The sequence below is a fragment of the Amblyomma maculatum genome, chromosome 11, assembly GCF_055883805.1.
Source record: "Amblyomma maculatum isolate TAMU_Amacu chromosome 11, ASM5588380v1, whole genome shotgun sequence".
NCBI classification, from domain to species: domain Eukaryota; kingdom Metazoa; phylum Arthropoda; class Arachnida; order Ixodida; family Ixodidae; genus Amblyomma; species Amblyomma maculatum.
Genome location: NC_139354.1, coordinates 145,940,072 through 145,960,798, shown reverse-complemented (window position 1 = coordinate 145,960,798; position 20,727 = coordinate 145,940,072). Strand labels below are relative to the sequence as shown.

At 47.6% G+C, this 20,727-nt stretch overlaps 1 protein-coding gene across 1 annotated transcript in view; it reads left to right on the top strand.

Annotated features, from left to right (window-relative positions):
* Positions 1-20,727, top strand: part of LOC146175128 (uncharacterized) — a 296,797-nt gene that overhangs the window by 247,499 nt on the left and 28,571 nt on the right. Inside the window, exon 12 of the mRNA XM_084584578.1 lies at positions 7,947-8,075. Coding sequence (XP_084440704.1) covers positions 7,947-8,075 — 129 coding nt within the window. The remainder of the gene's footprint in view (positions 1-7,946; positions 8,076-20,727) is intronic.

Here is a 20,727-nt window from a genome sequence, read left to right as displayed (position 1 = left end):
ACCAATTTTACGCACGAGTATCGGCACCTTTTTCGTGTCGCTTCCGTAGCTTTCGCCGAACCCATCTCTGGTGACTCCGAGTGCTTGTCCTCAGAAACCGTGCCATCGCCCACTTCCCTCGACAATCTCGATATCAGCTCAGAGCTATCGGTCGGCCAGCGTGATTGTTACTCGAATTCAGTCAGTTTTTTTTTCGTCGTCAAAAGTGCATCAAACCACCATCGCCAAGCACCGAATCGTGATGTTCGATGATGTGCGCCCAATCCGCCAGCATCTTTACCGCGTCTCTTCGAGCTAGCGCGGCGTTATTCAGTCAAAAGTTAAAAAGATGTTCGAAAATGATGTTATCCAGCCTTTATATAGCCCGTGGTCCTCTACGGTCGTTCTAGTTAAATAGAAAGACGGCACGTTACGTTTTGCATCGATTACTGTAAGCTAAACGTTGTAACCAATAAGATTGTTTACCCCTTGCCGCGGATTGACGACTCTCTCGATAACCTTCAGCGTGCAAAGGTAGAACGAAAGGAAGAAGATGGTTTGCACGGTATAAAAAAGAAGAACCGAACAAGGGTAAATAGGGTACGCCTCAGGTCACAGATGAGCCAACGTTTCGACAAGTGGACTTGTCTTCGTCTGGGCATAGCGATCATCACTGGCAGGGGTTTAAATACGCTTTTGCTTCCGAAGAAGAAAAGCTGGGGAGGGGAAATTGGGTGCGAAAGAGTGCGGAGGAGAAGATTGGTGAGAAGAAAGTGGGTCATGAAGTGAAAAAAAAAAAACACCTTGAGTATGTACTTATCAGCCATGGAACCAGGGATTCTGTAGCCTGCAAAAGAAGTAAAAGCGGCAGCATCAGGAAAAAAAAAGACTACTATGCCGGTTAGGTGATTAGTCACCACTAAAGACGGTTTGGTGAAGATACACCTTACAAAGGGAGGCTATGCAAAGGGCCCTGATAAGGCATATATCTAGGAGGACAATTCTTAAAAGGAGGGGGTAGGGCGAGGAGTACATAGCCACAGGATAATAACCACATAGTGAAAAATAATAATAACCTTAAGTGTGCATCTCAACCTGGAACCGGAGATCATGTGGCCCACAAACGAAGTAAAAGCGGCAGTACCAAGAAAAAAAAATCATAGTACCGGGTAGATGATTAGTAACCAATTAGGCGGGTTTGGTGCAGATACACCTTACAAAGGGAGGGTTTGCGAAGGGCCCTGATAAGGCATATATCTAAGGAGGACAATTCCTAAATCTTTCTGCAAAAGGGGGGGGGGGATACTGTCACAGGATAATAAGCGCACAAGGAACCAACACTGACATGAGAAAATAAAAAAAGACAAAGAGAGAGAAAAATTATAATGATAATAAAAAAAAAATATGAGGACAAATTCAAGCAACAAGTGATAAGGAGGAAATGTGTTTAGAGGAACGTGTAGGGGTATGCTATTGCGGAAGGGAATGGGGTGTACCTGCGTTGTGAATAAACTGTACAATTAAGGCTATGTGAGATTGTTTTTCCGAATAGTTATGATGGAGAGGGAATATACTTAAGGGATTCTAGCGTTCCCTTAGATATATTTATTCCTGCTGTTTCCAATGTTCTAAATTTATGAATTAGATACGCCCCTCTATATTTTCTGTCCCTTGCAGATTTAAAGCCTGACTGGAGAATATATAATTTAATTTCTTCGAACTTATGGTCTTTCTGATTGAAATGCTGGGAAACTGCTTTCGGGAGGCTTTTGCCTACGTCTGCCCGATGTCCATTAAGCCGCATGTTCATTGGTTGTCCTGTCTCTCCGATATACTGTTTATGACAAAAGGAGCATTCTAGAAGGTAGATAACGTTTGAAGATGTGCAGTTAAAGCCTCATTTTATGTGAAAAGTGAAATCGCTTGCATTGGTTTTAACCGTGGTGTTTTTTTGTACATGACTGCACGTCTTACATCTAGGTCGAGAGCAAGGGTGTGGTTGTGTTGGATGCTTGTTGTCGAGTTTAGAATGTACTAGAATATCTCTGAGGTTCGCGTTACGTTTGTATGTCACCCTTGGTGCCTCCGGAAATATTTTCTTGAGGCGTTCATTACACGTTAACATAGAATGGTATTTCCGCAGAATATTGTTTATGTTTGGGAGGGCATTGGAGTATTTAGTTACAAAAGAAGGCGGTCGTTCGGTGTTGGCCTTTGGTCGTTTCGTGAGCACATCGTTGCGGTTTAAAGTACTTGCTTTTTCGAGGGTCGTATTAAGAGAGTTACCGGGATAGGTCCTCTGGATTAGTGTTGCTTTCAATGAATGTAGTTCGTTTAGGTAGTCACTATCATCGCTACATATTCTTCTAAGCCGTGTCGCCTGTCCTAAAAATATTCCTTGTTTACAATGTCTCGGATGATGAAGAAGTTTTAGGTTTTCCATTTTCCACTGACACCGTGGTGTCGAGAAAATCTACTTTTAATTGCGACGACTGACAAGTGAATTTATTGCTTGTTTGATGATTAGTAAGATGCGAGACGAACGACTGAAGTGATTCTGATCCGTGCTGCCATATCATGAAAATATCGTCAATATAGCGAAGGTATATAAGTGGCTTTTCCGGGAATGAATATAGTGTATTGGATTCTAGAACTCCCATGAATATATTCGCGTATGTCGGCGCGAATGGAGTACCCATGCTGGTTCCAAATATCTGCAAATAATAGGATGAATCGAACTCTAAATAATTTAAAGTTAGGATTAGTTTAGGAACGAGAGATAAACTTCAGAGGCATGCGGATGGTGGTTGTTGATTAGTACTTGGGAGAGGGCGTCGATACCTTCATTGATAGGAATATTAGTGTAGAGTGCCGCGACGTCAAGTGTGACAAGTATACAATCATCTGCCAGATTGGTGGTGTTATTAATACGCTCAATAATTCGGAGAAAGTGAGGTGTGTCCTGCACAAATGAAGGAAGCTGGGTCGGGAGTAGGTTGGAAGCTTCCAGTACATTGTTTAGATTTTCAGCGAAGAATTCAGCGAAGAACCTACTCAGAGCCCCCAGCACATGGTTTCCCGATGCAGAGCGCAGCCCCGAACTAGACCTATACATTAAATCCGTCTCAAAAGAAATTATTGAAAGAACAAAGCTAGCTCGAAAGCCCAAAAACCTCTCTATAACTGAAAGAGCAACTCTTGACAACCTAGCTTCTAGAACTGACTTAGTTATCAAGTCTGCAGACAAAGGTGGTAGCATAGTTATTCTCCCGGCTGAAAATTACAAAAAAGAGGCATATAGACAGATTAACAACTCTTTCCACTACGAAAAGTTGAATACCGACCCGTCAGAACAGTTCAGTGACGTCATCCAGAATAAAATAAGAGATCTATTAGCCAGGGAACTAATTACCGAGATGGACTATAAATTTCTTCAGCCGTCAAACAAACAAGCAGGTCGATTTTACCTACTACCCAAGATCCATAAGGTTTCCACAGAAGCATTGTTTACCACAGACATACCAGGAAGACCAATTGTGCCCAACAATAATACGCCCACAGAAAACCTCTCAATATTCCTACATCACCACCTAGCACACCTCCCGACCCAGCTTCCTTCGTTTGTGCAGGACACACCTCACTTTCTCCGAATTATTGAGCGTATTAATAACACCACCAATCTGGCAGATGATTGTATACTTGTCACACTTGAATGCACGGCACTCTACACTAATATTCCTATCAATGAAGGTATCGACGCCCTCTCCCAAGTACTAATCAACAACCACCATCCGCATGCCTCTGAAGTTTATCTCTCGCTCCTTAAACTAGTCCTAACTTTAAATTATTTCGAGTTCGATTCATCCTATTATTTGCAGATATTTGGAACCAGCATGGGTACTCCATTCGCGCAGACTTACGCGAATATATTCATGGGAGTTCTAGAATCCAATATACTAAATTCATTCCCGGAAAAGCTACTTATATACCTTCGCTATATTGACAATATTTTCATGATATGGCAGCACGGATCAGAATCACTTCAGTCTTTTGTCTCGCATCTTGATACACACTAGCATTAAATTCACTTGTCAGTCGTCGCAATTTAAAGTAGACTTTCTCGACACCACGGTGTCAGTGGAAAATGGAAAACCTAAAACTTCTTCATCATCCGAGACATTGTAAACAAGGAATATTTTTAGGACAGGCGACACGGCTTAGAAGAATATGTAGCGATGATAGTGACTACCTAAACGAACTACATTCATTGAAAGCAACACTAATCCAGATGAACTATCCCGGTAACTCCCTTAATACGGCCCTCGAAAAAGCAAGTACTTTAAACCGCAACGATGTGCTCACGAAACGACCAAAGGCCAACACCGAACGACAGCCTTCTTTTGTAACTAAATACTCTAATGCCCTCCCAAACAATATTCTGCGGAAATACCATTTCATGTTAACGTGTAATGAACGCCTCAAGAAAATATTTCCGAACGCACCAAGGGTGACATACAAACGTAACGCGAACCTCAGAGATATTCTAGTACATTCTAAACTCGACAACAAGCATCCAACACAACCACACCCTTGCTCTCGACCTAGATGTAAGACGTGCAGTCATATACAAAGAAACACCACGGTTAAAACCAATGCAAGCGATTTCACTTTTCACATAAAATGAGGCTTTAACTGCACATCTTCAAACGTTATCTACCTTCTAGAATGCTCCTTTTGTCATAAACAGTACATAGGAGAGACAGGACAACTAATGAACATGCACCTTAATGGACATAGGGCAGACGTAGGCAAAAACCTCCTGAAAGCAGTTTCCCAGCATTTCAATCAGAAAGACCATAAGTTCGAAGAAATTAAATTATATATTCTCCAGTCAGGCTTTAAATCTGCAAGGGACAGAAAATATAGAGAGGCGTATCTAATTCATAAATTTAGAACATTGGAACCAGCAGGAATAAATATATCTAAGGGAACGCTAGAATCCCTTAGGTATATTCTCTCTCCATCATAACCATTCGGAAAAACAATCTCACATAGCCTTAATTGTACAGTTTATTCACAACGCAGGTACACCCTATTCCCTTCCGCAATAGCATACCCCTACACGTTCCTCTAAACACATTTCCTCCTTATAACTTGTTGCTTGAATTTGTCCTCATATCTTTTTATTATCATTTTTATTTTTCTCTCTCTCTCTCTCACTCTTTTTTATTTTCTCATGTCAGTGTTGGTTCCCTGTGTGCTTATTATCCTGTGACTGTATCCCCCCCCCTTTTTCAGAAAGTTTTAAGAATTGTCCTCCTTAGATATATGCCTTATCAGGGCCCTTCGCAAACCCTCCCTTTGTAAGGTGTATCTGCACCAAACCCGCCTAAGTGGTCACTAATCATCTACCCGGTACTATGATTTTTTTTTCTTGGTACTGCCGCTTTTACTTCTTTTGTAGGTCACAGGATCTCCGGTTCCAGGTTGAGATGCACACTTAATGTTATTATTATTTTTCACTATGGGGTTATTATCCTGTCACTATGTACTCCTCGCCCTTTTAAGAATTGTCCCCCTAGATATATGCCTCATCAGGGCCCTTTGCATAGCCTCCCTTTGTAAGGTGTATCTTCACCAAACCGTCTTTAGTGGTGACTAATCACCTAACCGTCATAGTAGTCTTTTTTTTTTCCTGGTACTGCCGCTTTTACTTCTTTTGCAGGCTACAGAATCCCTGGTTCCATGGCTGATAAGTACATACTCAAGGTGATTTTTTTTTTCACTTCATGACCCACTTTCTTCTCACCAATCTTCTCCTACCCACTCTTTCGCACCCACTTTCCCCTCCCCAGCTTTTCTTCTTCGGAAGCAAAAGCGTATTTAAACCCCTGCCAGTGATGATCGCTATGCCCAGACGAAGACAAGTCCACTTGTCGAAACGTTGGCTCATCTGCGACCTGACGCTTACCCTATTTACCCTTGTTCGGTTCTTCTTTGTTATTCAGCGTGCAAAGTATTTTTCGGCTATCGATCTAAAAAGTGGCTACTGGGAGATTGAGGCATATGAGCGAGATTGTGAGAAGACTGCCTTTCTCACAAGCGACGGCCTTCAGGAATGTAAAGTTCCATCTTTCGACATTGTTTCGCACCAGCCACATTTCAGCGGATGATGGACACTGTCCTCGCCGGCCTTAAATTAAAGTGTTGCCTAGTCTGCCTAGATGACGTGGTGGTCTTTGCAGAATCGTTTGCACAACATCTTAGGCGTCTGCGCTCAGTACTCGAAGCCCTTCGATTCGCTAACCTAACACTTAAGCCACAGAAATGCAACGTTGGCTACTGAGAGCTCAAATTCCTAGGTCATGTCGTCTGCCCCGCCGGCGCCAAGCCCGACCCTGACAAGATTCTGTTGTTGCGGAATTTTTTATTCTACGTGACTAAAAGCTGTTCGCCGATTTCTCGGCTTCTGCAATTACTACCGGCGTTTTATCGATAACTTCGTTGATCTCGCTGAACCGCTGACTCGGCTCACCAGGGGAGACACCCCTTTTGTTGGCACTCAAGAGCAAAAAGCTGCTTTTACAGAGCTGCCTCTTCGTCTCCAATCGCCGCCTGCTCTAGCCCATTTCGATGAGCAGGGTGAGACAAAACTACACACTGACGCTGGTAACATTGGCCTTGGAGCGGTTCTCGTGCAACGTCACGATGGTGTTGAATGAGTCATCGCCTATTGTAGCCGTACTTTGCCAGCTGCTACTTCGGAACACACATAATCTTGTGGCGCCACAGCGACGTCAACGACGAGGTGCTCCCGGATGGCCCAGAACAGTAAGGCTGTCGGCTACCTCGTCCGGAGACTGTTCATGTCTTGCCAATGAAGCCGCATTTTGCCCGGTAACTGAAAAAACTGCATCTACAAACATTTTTTTTGCTTTTGTCTGCTTGTTTGCCCTTGTGCGTTTGTGAGTTACGCTTAAGGAGGGAGGAATGCCAGGAGGCTCACGTAGAGAATGATGTTGAAGTGAATCCACTCCGCCCTCTTAGGACGTATCTTAAACTGTAACTGCGGACTTTCACGAGTACCGGTTCTCCTAACCAAGCCCCGTTGCCAACACCGTGACAATATGTACCGAATTCGATGTTCAAGCCGTGTGCGCAATTTTGAAGTTCGAGCGTCTTGGTGACTCTCGACAGTTGATTAGGTGGCACTTTATATAGAGTATTGCCGCTTAATTGCCAACGTGATGATAAGATCGGACAGTTTGAAGCAGTTACAGATCACTGCAACTTCTCGGAACATGGTAACTTAATTCTTTGTTAAAATTAGCTGACTACAATGTGAGTAATTATGAAACCTGTTTTATCAAAGCCATGTTTTGGTTTGGTTTGGTTTGTGTGGTTTAACGTCCCAAAGCGAGCCAGGCTTTGAGAGAAACGTTGTGTTTTAAAGCGTATTACAAGCGTTTCATATCTAAAAGCGTTACAAAAATTATTATATAAAATAAAATATATAGGCAAAGGCGAACGTCTCTGCGGATCTTCGAATTATATACATCTCCACTTTTACCTGTGATAATTGTTGTTTTGTAATACGAACTAGCCCTGAACACGAGACATTAGTTGCAGATCAATTCCTCTGACCCTATATCTCACAAATTTGTCTAACCAAAATGTATACTTTAAGCAGCGAAGGGCCTTACTGATGCTTCAGAACGTAAATAATAGTCAAAGAGGTATATTAATTATTATTTCTTCGTTGATAAGCAAGGCTATCTTATAGTGTAATTTGGTAATGACGGCTTTTACCGTCTTACGGGTTCATGTTTCATGGAGCGTTTGTTTTTGATACTGCAATCAAACGGAAAACGCAGAAGAAAAATGAGACAAGCACCTCGCTATAATGACGTCACAGAGCTCACGGCTTTATAATGATTGAAGTAGGAGTCTGTTTCTGTCAATTATAGGGCTCTCCTCCTCAGAGCATAAACGAATGCTGGCTTTCTTGCGAAGAGCGCAAAGAAGATATCAGTAATATCTACATTCGACAAGCCCCTGACTTTATACCCTGTTCTATTGGTGCAGATGAAATAAAGGTAAGCATGAACCAGACTTTTGTGTTGCCAAATTTTTATTAGTGGCAGATATTGGTGGTCAGTCCCTAGATAGATTTCGAGGAGATAAATGTAAGAGATTCCTCAGAGGGAGTTGGGCTGTGGAAAAAGTTGAGGGTACAACCCGGCACACCACGCCTTCCACCAGTCTATGAGCGCTTCGGCGCCTAGTAAAAGAAAGCCTCGGATCTTTCCTTTTTTCCTCAATTGTGATTACCGACTAGTGTATTTACGGGGCACTTTAGAAATATAAGCGTTATAAAACGCTTTTTTGATGCACCCCTTTGCATTAAGCATATCGGTAGTGGGGGAGGGGGAGGAGTTAAGAACTCCATGGCTGCAAAGACTACATGTATACCAGTGAATCGAAGACAAAGCGATAAAGAGGCCTGTATATTGCTCTCCTCTCACTGCATCGTTATTCTCAACTGCACATTTCTCATCTAACCCTTTATCACATAGCGGTAGGAGGCGAAGTATAACTTACTGGCGCGCTTCTTTGGTATTCTGTCAAAAGAACGCATCTGTTTAGTGAGTAGCATATGCTGCCAATGCTCTAGAAAAAGGGGCATCAGATGCACAGACATGCAAGTACATCTGTCGAATTTTAATCCAAATTTATTTATAAATAGATTTATGTTGGCTCTGCTTCACCTTACCTGTGCAGCTATTATATTATTTCGCTATTTTGCAATTTCGGCCGTTAAAAATGTGCCCAGTGTATACGCGTGAACTAAACGTACTAGCCGCTTCCTTAACGCGTTTGGACAAGAAGCCTCTGTCGGAGGAGTTTCTGCTGGGCGCTTGGCAGGACAGCGGGAAGCGTGTCCAGACTGTTGCAGCTCTGCTGTAGTTTGTGCGACACCGGTCATGGCTCGCACTTGTAACACATGTAGCCGGTAATGTACATATTTTAGCATGCCTTCTATCACACGGTCACCCATCTTGATCTTTCTTCTCTCCACCCATTCCCCAGTGTAAAGTATCAGGCTACATTTTAAACATTCCGGGCAACATCTCTGCCTTTACTGTCAAAAACGCATCTATCTCTATGGTTATAGTTAAACAGTTGCTTTAAATTTGATACGACATGTTTATTGATTCCCGTTCGTGGTTACTCGTACTTGTCCTCGTTCGCGAACATGCACTTGAGTACATGCCACTTTCAAAGCAGTGGTGCATAGTGACCTATGCACCACTGCTTTGAAAGTGGCGTGATTTAACCGATACTTATTCTTTCTGGTATATATTCGTAAACGACTGCATTATATGAAAGGCCACACGACGCAAGCATGGAGTCTTGCCTAACTAAGAACTACGAACAGGCTAGAAGGGCTAGGTATACCTTGTGATGTTGCAAAGTAAAGTTATACTGTGGGGCCCTACGCCACATATCTGTAGGGCCCGTGGCTCGCCTCGCATTCGAAGGCCACGCCACTTCCCAATGCTCCCTGCGCGCTGTCTGTTTCCCTCACCCCGCTCGAGCGGGGATAACCGGTCCCGCGCGAGGGGGCTATAAAGGAAAGCGCGCGCCGCCGTCTCGTCCTCTCTTCACTCCTCCCTTCGTTCCTGCACTTCGAACTGGCTCTTTGCTGCTGGATGCGCTGGCTGTTCGCTACCTGCCCTCCCGGACGACGAACCCCTGTGAGATTAAAGATGTTTGTTACACGGCCTACTGTGTATTTGTCGTGCGAATCCCTCGGGCAGAGAACTCGCCCACAACTGGCTCCCAACGTGGGGCTGAATTAGCACCCATGTGGACGATTTCTGTGCCGACGTGGCAGCGCACGGCAATACGACGAGCCGGTCCTTTGTATGATAGGCGCGACGCCATTTTGAGTTTAGGGCTATCGTGTGTGCAGATGACGCGGAGCGTAGTATAGTAGTGTTTGACAGTGTTTTAATTTTGTTTTGGCTTATGTGCGTGTTTTTTTCCTGTCGGGCGGTTTGTTTTAATAGTTTGTGCCTATGCTAGCTTTATGAAGTGTTGTTGCCGCGATTAGCATTTGTGACTAGGCTCTTGATGCGGGCTAAGTGGTAGTCGTGCGCGTTCAGGCTCCCGGCCGGCCGTAGCTGTTGAGTGCAATGCCTCCGAGAAAAGACGTGCCAGATAGGGCCGCCGCTTCGGACGCCAGTGCGTCCGAAAGTGAGGTAAGGGACGCGATAGAGTCTGCGCAGGTTACCGATGTGGCCGCCCTGATGAGGCAGATGAACGAAATGTTGGCGGTGTTCACCCGTCAGCTCGGTTCGGTGGCTAGCGCCAACCAAGCCACAGCCGCGGCGAAAGTCTCGCGTCCGGGAATAAATGTAGAGGTTCCCTCCTTTTCTGGCTACACGGACGTGAAGTCAGTCCACGAGTTCTTGCAAGAACTCGAGGATTATCAGATGGCACTGGGTTCCCCAGACAACGTGATGCTGGCGCAGGTAATTCCCGTAGCACTTGTTGAGAGCGCGGCACGACGGAGACGCTGCCAGCCGGCCTTCCAGTTGATGGCAGACTTCACAGATCGCTTCCGCGCCGAGTTCTTGCCGCCCGATTACGAACGCCGGATGCTTGAGGAGCTAGCATTGCGCACTCAGCACCCAGAGGAGAGCCTCCTCGAGTGTGTACGCGCAATGCAGGAGCTCTACAAGAGGGCAGATTCCACGGCAACCGATATAGAACAGGTCGCGCGCGTGTTGAGGCAATGCCATCCTCGCTTCAAGCCGTATTTGCGGAGACGTGGTTTTGCAAACCTCGAGGCCCTAGCACAGGAAGCGAAGGAAGTGCAGGTGGATTTACTCACTGAATTGCGCTACCAGCCACCCCCCAGGCCAGCCGAATCGCTAGAGTCGTGATGCGCCTGGGCCGGAGGCCAAGTCTCCGCGCCGCGCGCCAGAGGCGCAGACGTAATGACGGTAGGGCAGGGAAAGCCAGCGGAAGGCTCCGCGATGCTTTGTGCTCTTGACCAGTACGCGTTCGATCAGCGGCGTCGAGCTTGGCTCCCCAGCGATGTCCGCATAGGTGCGAAGAGAGGGGAAAGACGTCCCCAACCGCTTCGTGGAACGCGGCATTATCCGACGGCGCGACAGGTGAACGATCGGCTTTGCCGGAATTGCAACCAGCCGGGCCGCGTGGCACGAGTGTCATGCAAGGCGTATGCAGGGAAACGCGGACCGCCGGCGGCTATATTTGGTAACACCAGCCTGTCGCCGTCGGCGGGAGGATTTTGTGGTATCCACGGCGGAAAATGGGAAATTACTCCCACGCCGCGTCACCGGGCGACCGCCCCGAGGGCGCAGAGGCTTTTGTCCCCCTCGCCTGTAGAGCGCAAGGAATGTTGTCGCGCTCGAGCCCTTTTATGCTAGTGCGGTTGGTTGGTCAAAGCTACTCGGCACTCGTTGACACGGGCTCAGCTCTGTCACTGGTCGGTGATGATGTGTTCGAGGCCTGCCGTAGATGTAACATCCGTGTCAGGCCAGCCGAAACCCCTTTGAGCTTAGCAGCAGGGACGGCGAAAAATTACCGACTATTACGTTACTTCCTAATGCGAAATTTGAGCGCAGCAAGTAAGCTGTTTCACCTTTTCGACAGATTGAGGCAAAGAAATCGAGCAACACATGTATGCGCTATCACAGAATTTTTTTTTCACAAGTATTTCTTTAACAAAGACTCCACTAACAGTTCTTGACAGTCATGAAGGAATATTTGTGGTCGGAGAAATAGACTGATATATGTTCGACTTGGTACACCAATGCTTGATTCTCAAATACGAGATCTATACAAGTGCCTCGCGAGGTTGTCACAGCCGTGGGACGCGTTACGAGCGAGAGGAACGGGATAGGAAGAGGCGTCCGTGTGCTGTGCGATGTCAGCGCACGTTAAAGATCCCCAGGTGGTCGAAATTACTCCGTAGCCCTCCACTACGACTCCTCTTTCTTTCCACTTTCACTCTCGCCTTCCTCCCTTCCCTTACGGCTTGGTTGCGGTGTTCACAGAAAACAAGTGAGACAGTTACCGCGCCTTTCCCTTCCTATAAAAAATAAATCAGTTTTTCTACGCGGTCATGCCCCGCCGGGGTGGTACAGTGGTAAAACGCCCGACTACTGTCCGGAATACCCGGGTTCGAACCCGACCTCGGCGGCTGCGTTTCGATGGAGGCGAAACGAAGAGGCGTCCGTGTTCTGTGCGATGTCAGCGCACGTAAAGATCCCCAAGTGGTCGAAATTACTCCGTAGCCCTCCACTACGGCTCCTCTTTCTCTCTTTACACTTTAACTCCCACCTTACTCCCTTCCCTTACGGCATGGTTCAGGTGTCCACAAACTCGTGTGACAGATACTGCGCCTTTCCCTTCCTGTGAACCAATTATTATTTTTATCTACGCGGTCACGTTGTCTTGGTGGTGTTGTCTTGACTCGCTAGCGGCGGCAGCGGCATCAGACAGTCGCTGCTAGCGCTTCCTCCGGCGACCCCTCTCCCCCCCCCCCCCCCCCCAAACCTCCTTCCTTTACTTGTGTTCTCCACTGCGAGGCTTCGGTTTCCAAGTGCCGTCTCAAACTGGGGGAATGAAAGTGGGGAGGCGCTGGTTACGAGGCCGACGCCGACGCGAAACCCAGGAATGAGCGCCAAAGAGCTGCGCTCTAAAACGGAGGGAGCGGTACGTCTGGTCCTGCGTTTTGACGGCAGGAAGCGGAGGCATCGCTTCGTCTATCTGCCCGGCTTAGCCACACCAGTTGTTCTGGGAAAAGATTTTCTTTCGAGCGAAGGCATTGCGCTTGACATGGGGGAGAACAGCTATCGCTACAGCCCCTTCACCCCCCCCTAATTCCCTTTTTTAGCGCACCCAAAGAGGAAATCATCGCCCAGCGGGCGAGCGTCCACGCTTGTGTGGCAGACGTCCCCCCCCGCGACACTGAATGGTAGCCCATTAGAAGCAATTATCGCGTCCTTCTCAGGAACCCGTAGTCAGCGCCGAAGGCTCGTGGAAACTTCACTCCCGTTTTCGGATTGCTTCACAGAGAAACCAGGCAGAACCGACTTGCTTCAGCACGAGATCGAAACGGGTGATGCGCGCCCTTTCAGATGTAACACGCGGCCATTAAGCGCGCATAAGAGACAGCTTCTCGACAGCACCCTTGACGAGATGATTGATACCGGCCCGGTGAGACCCTCACAAAGTCCCTGGGCGTCCCCAGTGGTTCTAGCACCAAAGAAAGATGGTTTGGTTAGGCTGTGTGCTAATTATCGAAAGCTCAACTCACGGACGCCTACGGTTGCGTACCCTTTCCAGTCGATCAAGGCTGCGACGTACGCGTTAGGGAACGCAAGGTTCTTCACAGTCCTGGATGCAAGCAGAGAGTACCTGCAGATTGAGGTGGCAGAAGGTGACATTCAGAAAACCGCATTCAGGGGTAGTTCAGAATTGCCTGCAGTTTGTCATCGTTCGGTCTCAATGTGCCATCATCAACCACGCGAGTGTCGTGCCCGAGTGTCGCGAGTGTCGTGCCCTACGTAAAGAGAGAAAGCAAGCGGACAGAGTTGCCGCGCTGTGCTGCGAGAGAGAGAAGGCGCAGCAGCTGGTGGCGGCGACTACTCGCCAGCCAAGAAGCGAGGCAGAGAGAAATCTGTCTTGGGGAGTAGCGGTCAGTAGGAAAAAGCTATCTGAGGCCCAGAAAGCAGACGGTCTATGCCAGCGGGTGCTGACAGAGCTTGCGAGTAGTGCAGCTTGCACCGGGAACGCTGAGGGCAAGTACAACGCGTATCTGCTGGGCGATTATGGCTTACTGCTCCGCTACATCCCCCAACTTGACGAGGAAGAAGCGATTGCATCCCCCTTCCGAGTCGTGGTCCCGAGGAAGTTGCGGAAACGATTCCTCCAGTACTTCCATGACTCAGCGCTGGCAAGCCATGGCAGCGGCAGTAAGACTTATAAAAGTTATGCCGTGTCGCGACCTGGCCAGGTATGAGAAAGGATGTGCTGGGTTACACCGGTACATGTCCTGTTTGCCAGGCAGCCAATCCTCGGGCGGGGGAAACCCGCTGGCATGATGAAGCCGGTAGTTAGCAACTATCCGTGGCAAGTGGTCGCGTGCGATATCATAGGACCCCTCCCTCGCTCCGCGCGCGGACCCTAATATATCCTGGTAATAACGGACCACTATTCCAAGTGGGTTGAGGTTTTCCCCCTTAGGAGGCTTGTGTCAGAACGGATTTGGGAAAAACTGTTGGTGACATTCACTCGTTTCGGTTTCCCTTCCGACCTGATTACAGGCAATGCTTCGTATTTCACAAGCAAAGTCTGTTGATTCCTCCCGGGCGCTTCAAATCCACCACAGGAAAACGAGTCCATACCACGATCAGAGCAACATAACCGAGAGAGTGAATCGGATTGTTAAGAGTATGCTGGTCGCGACGACCTAGCAGCACAGAAATTGGGACGCACGGCTGTCCGAACTGGCTTTCGCCACTAGAACAACCGTGAACAGGTCGGTGGGTATGACACCTGCTTACTTAAATTTTGGCAAAGAGATCACTTTTCCGCTGGAGAACGCCCTACTTGACGCGGCGGGGCCCGTGCCCCCTCCGCTTACGCAGTACGCGGCATAGCTCCGCGAGTGCCTTGTGGCAGCGCTGCGCGCGGCTCGTGAAAACCTCGATGTCGCGGGCATGGAGCAAGCGGATCAGTACAACAAAGGTCGTCGTCACGTCGTTTTCAACACGGGCGACTTGGTACTGAAAAGAACGCACCCGCTTAGTAACGCAGCGCGTGGTTTCGCCGCGTCGCTAGCGCACAAGTGGGTTGGACCGTTCGAAGTTACGGCACGGACTACGCCACTCACCTACCAGCTGCGGTTGTTGGCGAGCGGTGAAACCGCTTGTCTTGTGCACGTCGCAGACCTGAGAGCTTACCACCTTCGCAAGGACGATAACTGCGAAGCGGGGGAAGCTCAAAGCGATGCAGCGATCTCCCCGAAAGTAAGGCGTACATGTAGCAACCCGGTTCGCAACTGACGCTATAATCTAAGGCCAAGGTAGTGCACTACTTTGTCTAACACCTTTGCTTCTTTCAGAATGCATTCTGATAAGATTTTGCAGCAGCCAGATTAACCACCGTCGCTGGGGCGGCAAACCGCACCCAGCCCATGGTACAAGGAGGGGCCACTTAAACAGGGGGTACCCCCTAGTTTGTCGTGGTTTGTGGCCCATCATTGTGACCAGCGCGGCCATGCTGGCCGTCTTCAACGAGTCTGGATTGGAATCCGCTGCCCAGGCCTGGAGTACGGGCTTCAGGAAGCCAGGTGTGCCCGGGGCGGAAACGCCTGCTGCAAAGGGGTCCCAGTGCATCTAGCGCGGCGCCACGTGGAAAGGAGTCAGCGATGTAGATTAGCAGCTCAGGATCGCTGCCAGGCATATCCCTGGCCGAGCACAGCTGCGCTGTGATCCCGAGGATGTGGCCGCTGCCGGAGAGGGACCAGCCGGAACAGTCCCGCCATGCCTGCTGCTTCTCCCGTCCGACGGACCAGCTGAGATGGCATCCCGCCAGAGCCAGGCGACAAGCCTTCATATTTTACGCCGACCCGGGCTGGAACATGGACATGGACCGGCTGTTGGCGGAGCCCGGGTCGGACGCTGAGGGGGGAGGGAAGATGTGGGGCCCTGCGCCACATATCTGTAGGGCCCGTGGCGCGCCGCGCATTCGAAGGCCGCGCCACTTTCCAATGCTCCCTGCGCGCTGCCTGTTTCCCTCTCCCCGCTCGTTCGGGGATAACCGGTCCCGCGCGAGGGCGCTATAAAGGAAGGCACGCGCCGCCGTCTCGCCCTCTCTTCGCTCCTCTCTTGGTTCCTGCGCGTCGCCCTGGCTCTCTGCTCCTGCACGCGCTGGCTGTTCGCTACCTGCCCTCCTGGACGACGACCCCGCACCGCCTTGGACGACCCCCTGTGAGATTAAGGATGTTTCTTACACAGCCCGCTGTGTATTTGTCGTGCGCATCCCTCGGGCAGAAGAATCACCCACAATACAAAGGGGGTCTGGTAGCGAGGAACTTCAGCAAGCCGTCAAGAGAGCACGAGACGGAGCACTGTTTCAACTGCGTCGTCATTTTTAGCCACGCGTGTCACTCTCTGTCGACCTGTATAGATTGTGTGTTTTATTGCCTCTCTCCTTTAGAGCATCACCTCGATGGAGCAGACTAGGTGGAGACCAACAAGCTGACAGATAGTGTGCTAGGATGATACGGGAGGGCCACAACACAAACCAATGCATCATCAGTGTCAAGATCAGTCTGCGGTGTTGTCGTGACAGGGCTTCATCTGTATGATGTGTACAACATCAGGGAGCTTTTCTTCACTGGCTTGAGGGGTCTTGGGTAGCTGATTCAACTTCGTAAGTGACGTCGTTTATGCGCCAGAGGACAGGGTATGGGCTGAGGTCCCTGCACAGTAAGTTTTCAAAGTCCGCGGTGACGAACGGGGGTCAAATCCAGACTTAGTCGCCAGGCTCGTAGGCAGCGAAGCACCCTCCTTGAATGTAGCGGTAAACGTCTAGTTTATGTTGTTTTATGCACTCCTTGCCAGCTGAGGGCGCTTTTTTTTGTGCACTGAGCAAAACTAGTGACTTCCACGTTAAGCTAAAGTTTGCAGTAGAGGTAAACGCGCAGCGTAGTATCCAGGAGAGTAGTCACTCAATGGCTGACAAGCTCAATGAAAGCAAGCAGCGTCGTCTCTTGAAGTGCCGTATTATATACGAACGTGGCGTACGGGAGAATGTGATCTCAGGGCTTGTGATCTATATCGACATCTGCCAGAGGTCCGTTTAGCCGTCCCACGAGGCCATTAGTCTGCTGGTAGTACGCCGGCCTGTATACGGCTAGTGTGTGTAAGATACCGAACAACCTTAGTCAGGCGGGCTGTAGAAACTGCCCCATGGTCGGTATAATAACAGGAGCGCCATGACGCAATACAACGCGATGGACAAAAAACTGCTACTTCGGTGGCAGTTCTATTTGCGAGCGACGCGGTCTCAGCACACCTAGTTAGTAGCCCATCGCGACAAAAATCCAAACTTTGTCATTAGATGACTTAGGGAAAGGGCGAATTAGATGCATCCCTACTTGTTGTGAAGGAGGTTTCCGTAAAGGGATGGGCTGAAGAAATCTGGCTTGTTTCACGGATGGAGACTTTCCGCGTTGACTGTCGCGGCAGGGTTCAACGTGCGATCATACTGATGGTAATAATTTCAAGCAAAAGTACTTTTCCCAAAGTTTCGCAAGCGCACGACTCCCAAGTGACCTGCGGACGGTTCACTGTGAGAAGCGCTCAAGATATCGCGCCGTAGCTGCGTGGATACTACGAGTAGGAACTTCTGTTTTGATCTTTCAAAGATTAGGTTGTAGCGAACGCCGCTTTGTAAAGCTAAGACTTCAAGCCACGACGAAAACCGAGAGGCATCCGACGATTAAGGCCTTCCTTCCAGACACTCGATTAGTGGATTGGATAATGGCCCAATAAAGGAAATCGCCGGCGTTTTGACTGTAGCGGAGTCTAAGGGTACGCGTGACGAGCAATCCGCAGTGAGGTCATAGTATTAAAGGCGGCTGCTCTACCTAGCCAACCGTCCAGACGGGCTGCCAGCCAGCACAACCAATGATGGTCGCAGACAATACGGATGGGTCGTCCGCAAAGATATGGTCGAAACTTGCTGATGGCCTAGATTACCACAAGACACTCCTTCTTCGTCTTCGCATAGCTCACCTCCGACCATGGCAGTGTTCTCATCGCGTGGGGGGTAACTCGTTATACTCCGTCTTGCTACTGGATAAGACCCGCCGAGAGACCAACGTTCCTGGCATTAGTGTCTACGTCGGTTTCGGCATCTTCATTTAAATGGGCGAGTATTGGGACGACTTCGGTGCTCCTACATGTATGTTTTTGATCACCTCACAGGAAGGGTCAAGTCAAGTCACTTTTATTTTCAACATTTTACAATGTTGATGGTCTCCCAGGCAAAAAGCTGTAGGGACAGCTTGACGGGGCCTGGAAACCGGCGGCAGGCAACAGTGACAGCAGTACAAAAAATGAGTACAAGAGATCAGTTGCTACTTGGGAAAAAAAAAAACAAAACTGATATTTTATCACAGACATACAAATGAGACGAATGAAGTGAAAATATAAGTTATATCAGGGTGTTATATAAAGACTAGCGTTTACATACACAAAATATTACAACAAACCGATAATTACAACATGACGGACACAAAACTCAATCTACTATGTATATTACACGCGGTACCATTTTACACTGGAAACAGCAAAACACAGGTCAGCCTATAAACATTGAACGTAAAACTTTGCGTGTTAGTACAGCGTTACTAAGAGTGGATAAATTGAACTTATTTAGCAACATTGGCACTGTATAACTTAATGACTGCAGAAGGTAATTTGTTCGGTGGTGCGGAATTGTCCATTTTTCAGGTGTACGTGTTTTAGAAATATTGCAGCGTAATGTTGCACCCGAGAGCGTAATTAGAAATTCTTTATACTTTTCATTAGCAAAATGGAGGTGGTGGAGAAGATGGTAACTATAAAGAGACTGAATATTGATTATATGATGCTGACGGAATAGCTCGGCTGAAGGATGCAAAAGTGGTACTTTGTTTATGCAACGTATGGCTTTTTTTTCTAGACGCAGAAGTGTACTGATGTTTTGTTTGGTGGTCGTCCCCCATACTAGCGTGCAGTAGTTAAGGTGTGAGCGGAAGAGGGCATGGTACACTTGTAGTCTGACAGACATAGGAAAGAGGTCGCGCGTTCTAAATAAGGCACCTGCAGCAGACGAAAGTTTTTTAGCCACTTGTTCAACATGACTGTCCCATGTCATCTGATTGGAAAATGTCACACCTAGGATTTTATGCTGTTTAACGATATCTATTTTACGGAGACCTAATTTTAGCTCCTGACTACAGGCCAGACGTTTGTTTTTAGGAGCAAATAAAATTGCTTTTGTTTTTTTCCATTTATTTCTAAGCTGTTTACTTCGGACCATTTCAGTACCTTTGACAACGCCCTATTCGCCATTTCAAACAATTCGGCTTCATTAGTTGAGCTAAAGAACAAACTTGAATCATCCGCATATAATACAAATACGGCATTATCATCAGTACGCATAAGATCATTAACGTAGACATTAAATAAAAATGGCCCAAGAATACTGCCTTGTGGGACACCAGATGAAATCGGTTGGAAAGCGGAATAGTAGCCATTAATGTGAACACACTGGGATCGGCCGGCTAGGTATGACTGCAGAAGAGTATTTGTTAGCCCACGGACACCATAATAATCTAACTTGTTAAGGAGGGTTGTGTGACATATTGAATCAAAGGCTTTACTGAAGTCTATATAAATTCCCAGTGTTAACTTATTAGCTTCAATGTTTTTAATGATGATTTCTTTTTGCAGCAGAAGAGCAGATTCCGTTGACCTACCCTTCCGAAAACCATGCTGACAGTCAGATAAAATATTGTGCTTAGTAAAAAAACCGTCTAGTCGGGTGAGCGTAATCTTCTCAAGACCCTTAGAAAAGATTGGAATTATAGATATTGGTCTGTAGTTGCTTACATCGTTCCGGTTTCCTCCTTTGAATATAACAGAGACTTTTGCACGTTTCATGTCGTTAGGAAATGTGCCAGATGCTAGCGAAAGATTAAATATATGCACTAAGTACGGACATAAGCGATCAAGGACATGTTTGATAGGTTTAATCTGGATGCTGTCAATGTCAAGGGCTTTACTATTCTTCAGGGAAAGAAACGTGTTGAACACTTCAGATTCATCTGTGGGTTTTAAGAACATGGTCTTTGTGGAATTTGCCTGTAGGCAGCTTTACTAAGTGATGAGCCTTTCTTTGGTCTGGCGGCGAAGTGGGCGTTAAAGCGGTCAGATAATGCACATCCGGAAACTGGTTCACCGTCAACTATGATCTCGAGCATATCAGGGCGGTTAGGGCACGTTCCAAGCGCGTCATTGATAATTTGCCAAGTTCGGTCTGGTCGACCAATAGACACTTCACTGAACAGGTGTTGGTAATAGTGTGCCCTTGCTTTTTTCAGTTCGGCCGTAATTTTATTGCGAAGTTTTTTGAATGCTTCAAACGCTGTTGGGTCCTTGGTTTTTAAAAATGCACTGTAGAGTTTGTTCCTTTGACGAATTAAATGAATGTGCTCCGGATGGATCCACGGTTTTCGCGCACGCCTATGAAGCTTAAGGTTTTTTAGAGGAAAACAAGATGTGTAAATGTTCAGAAACATAGACATAAAGGTATTGTAGGCGTTGTCTGCCGTGCTTTCTTTCAGAACCGCAGACCAGTCGTTGTTGTGGATTCTGTTCCGAAATAACTCCAAGCTAGAATTACTGATGCTTTGATATTTAATTATGGGGACACGTGCCTTTGCTCGAGGAGTGGAGTGCGAATAAGCCATGAATATGGGACAATGATCACTGATGCCAGAGCTTATAGTGCCAGCTGCCACCACGGGAGTACAAACATTAGTTATGAACAGATCCAAAACTGTAGAAGTCGTTGGAGTTACACGAGTAGGGGTAACGATTACGTTCCGAAAACCAGTGGATGTTATTCTGTTCACTAGTTCTTTTTTTG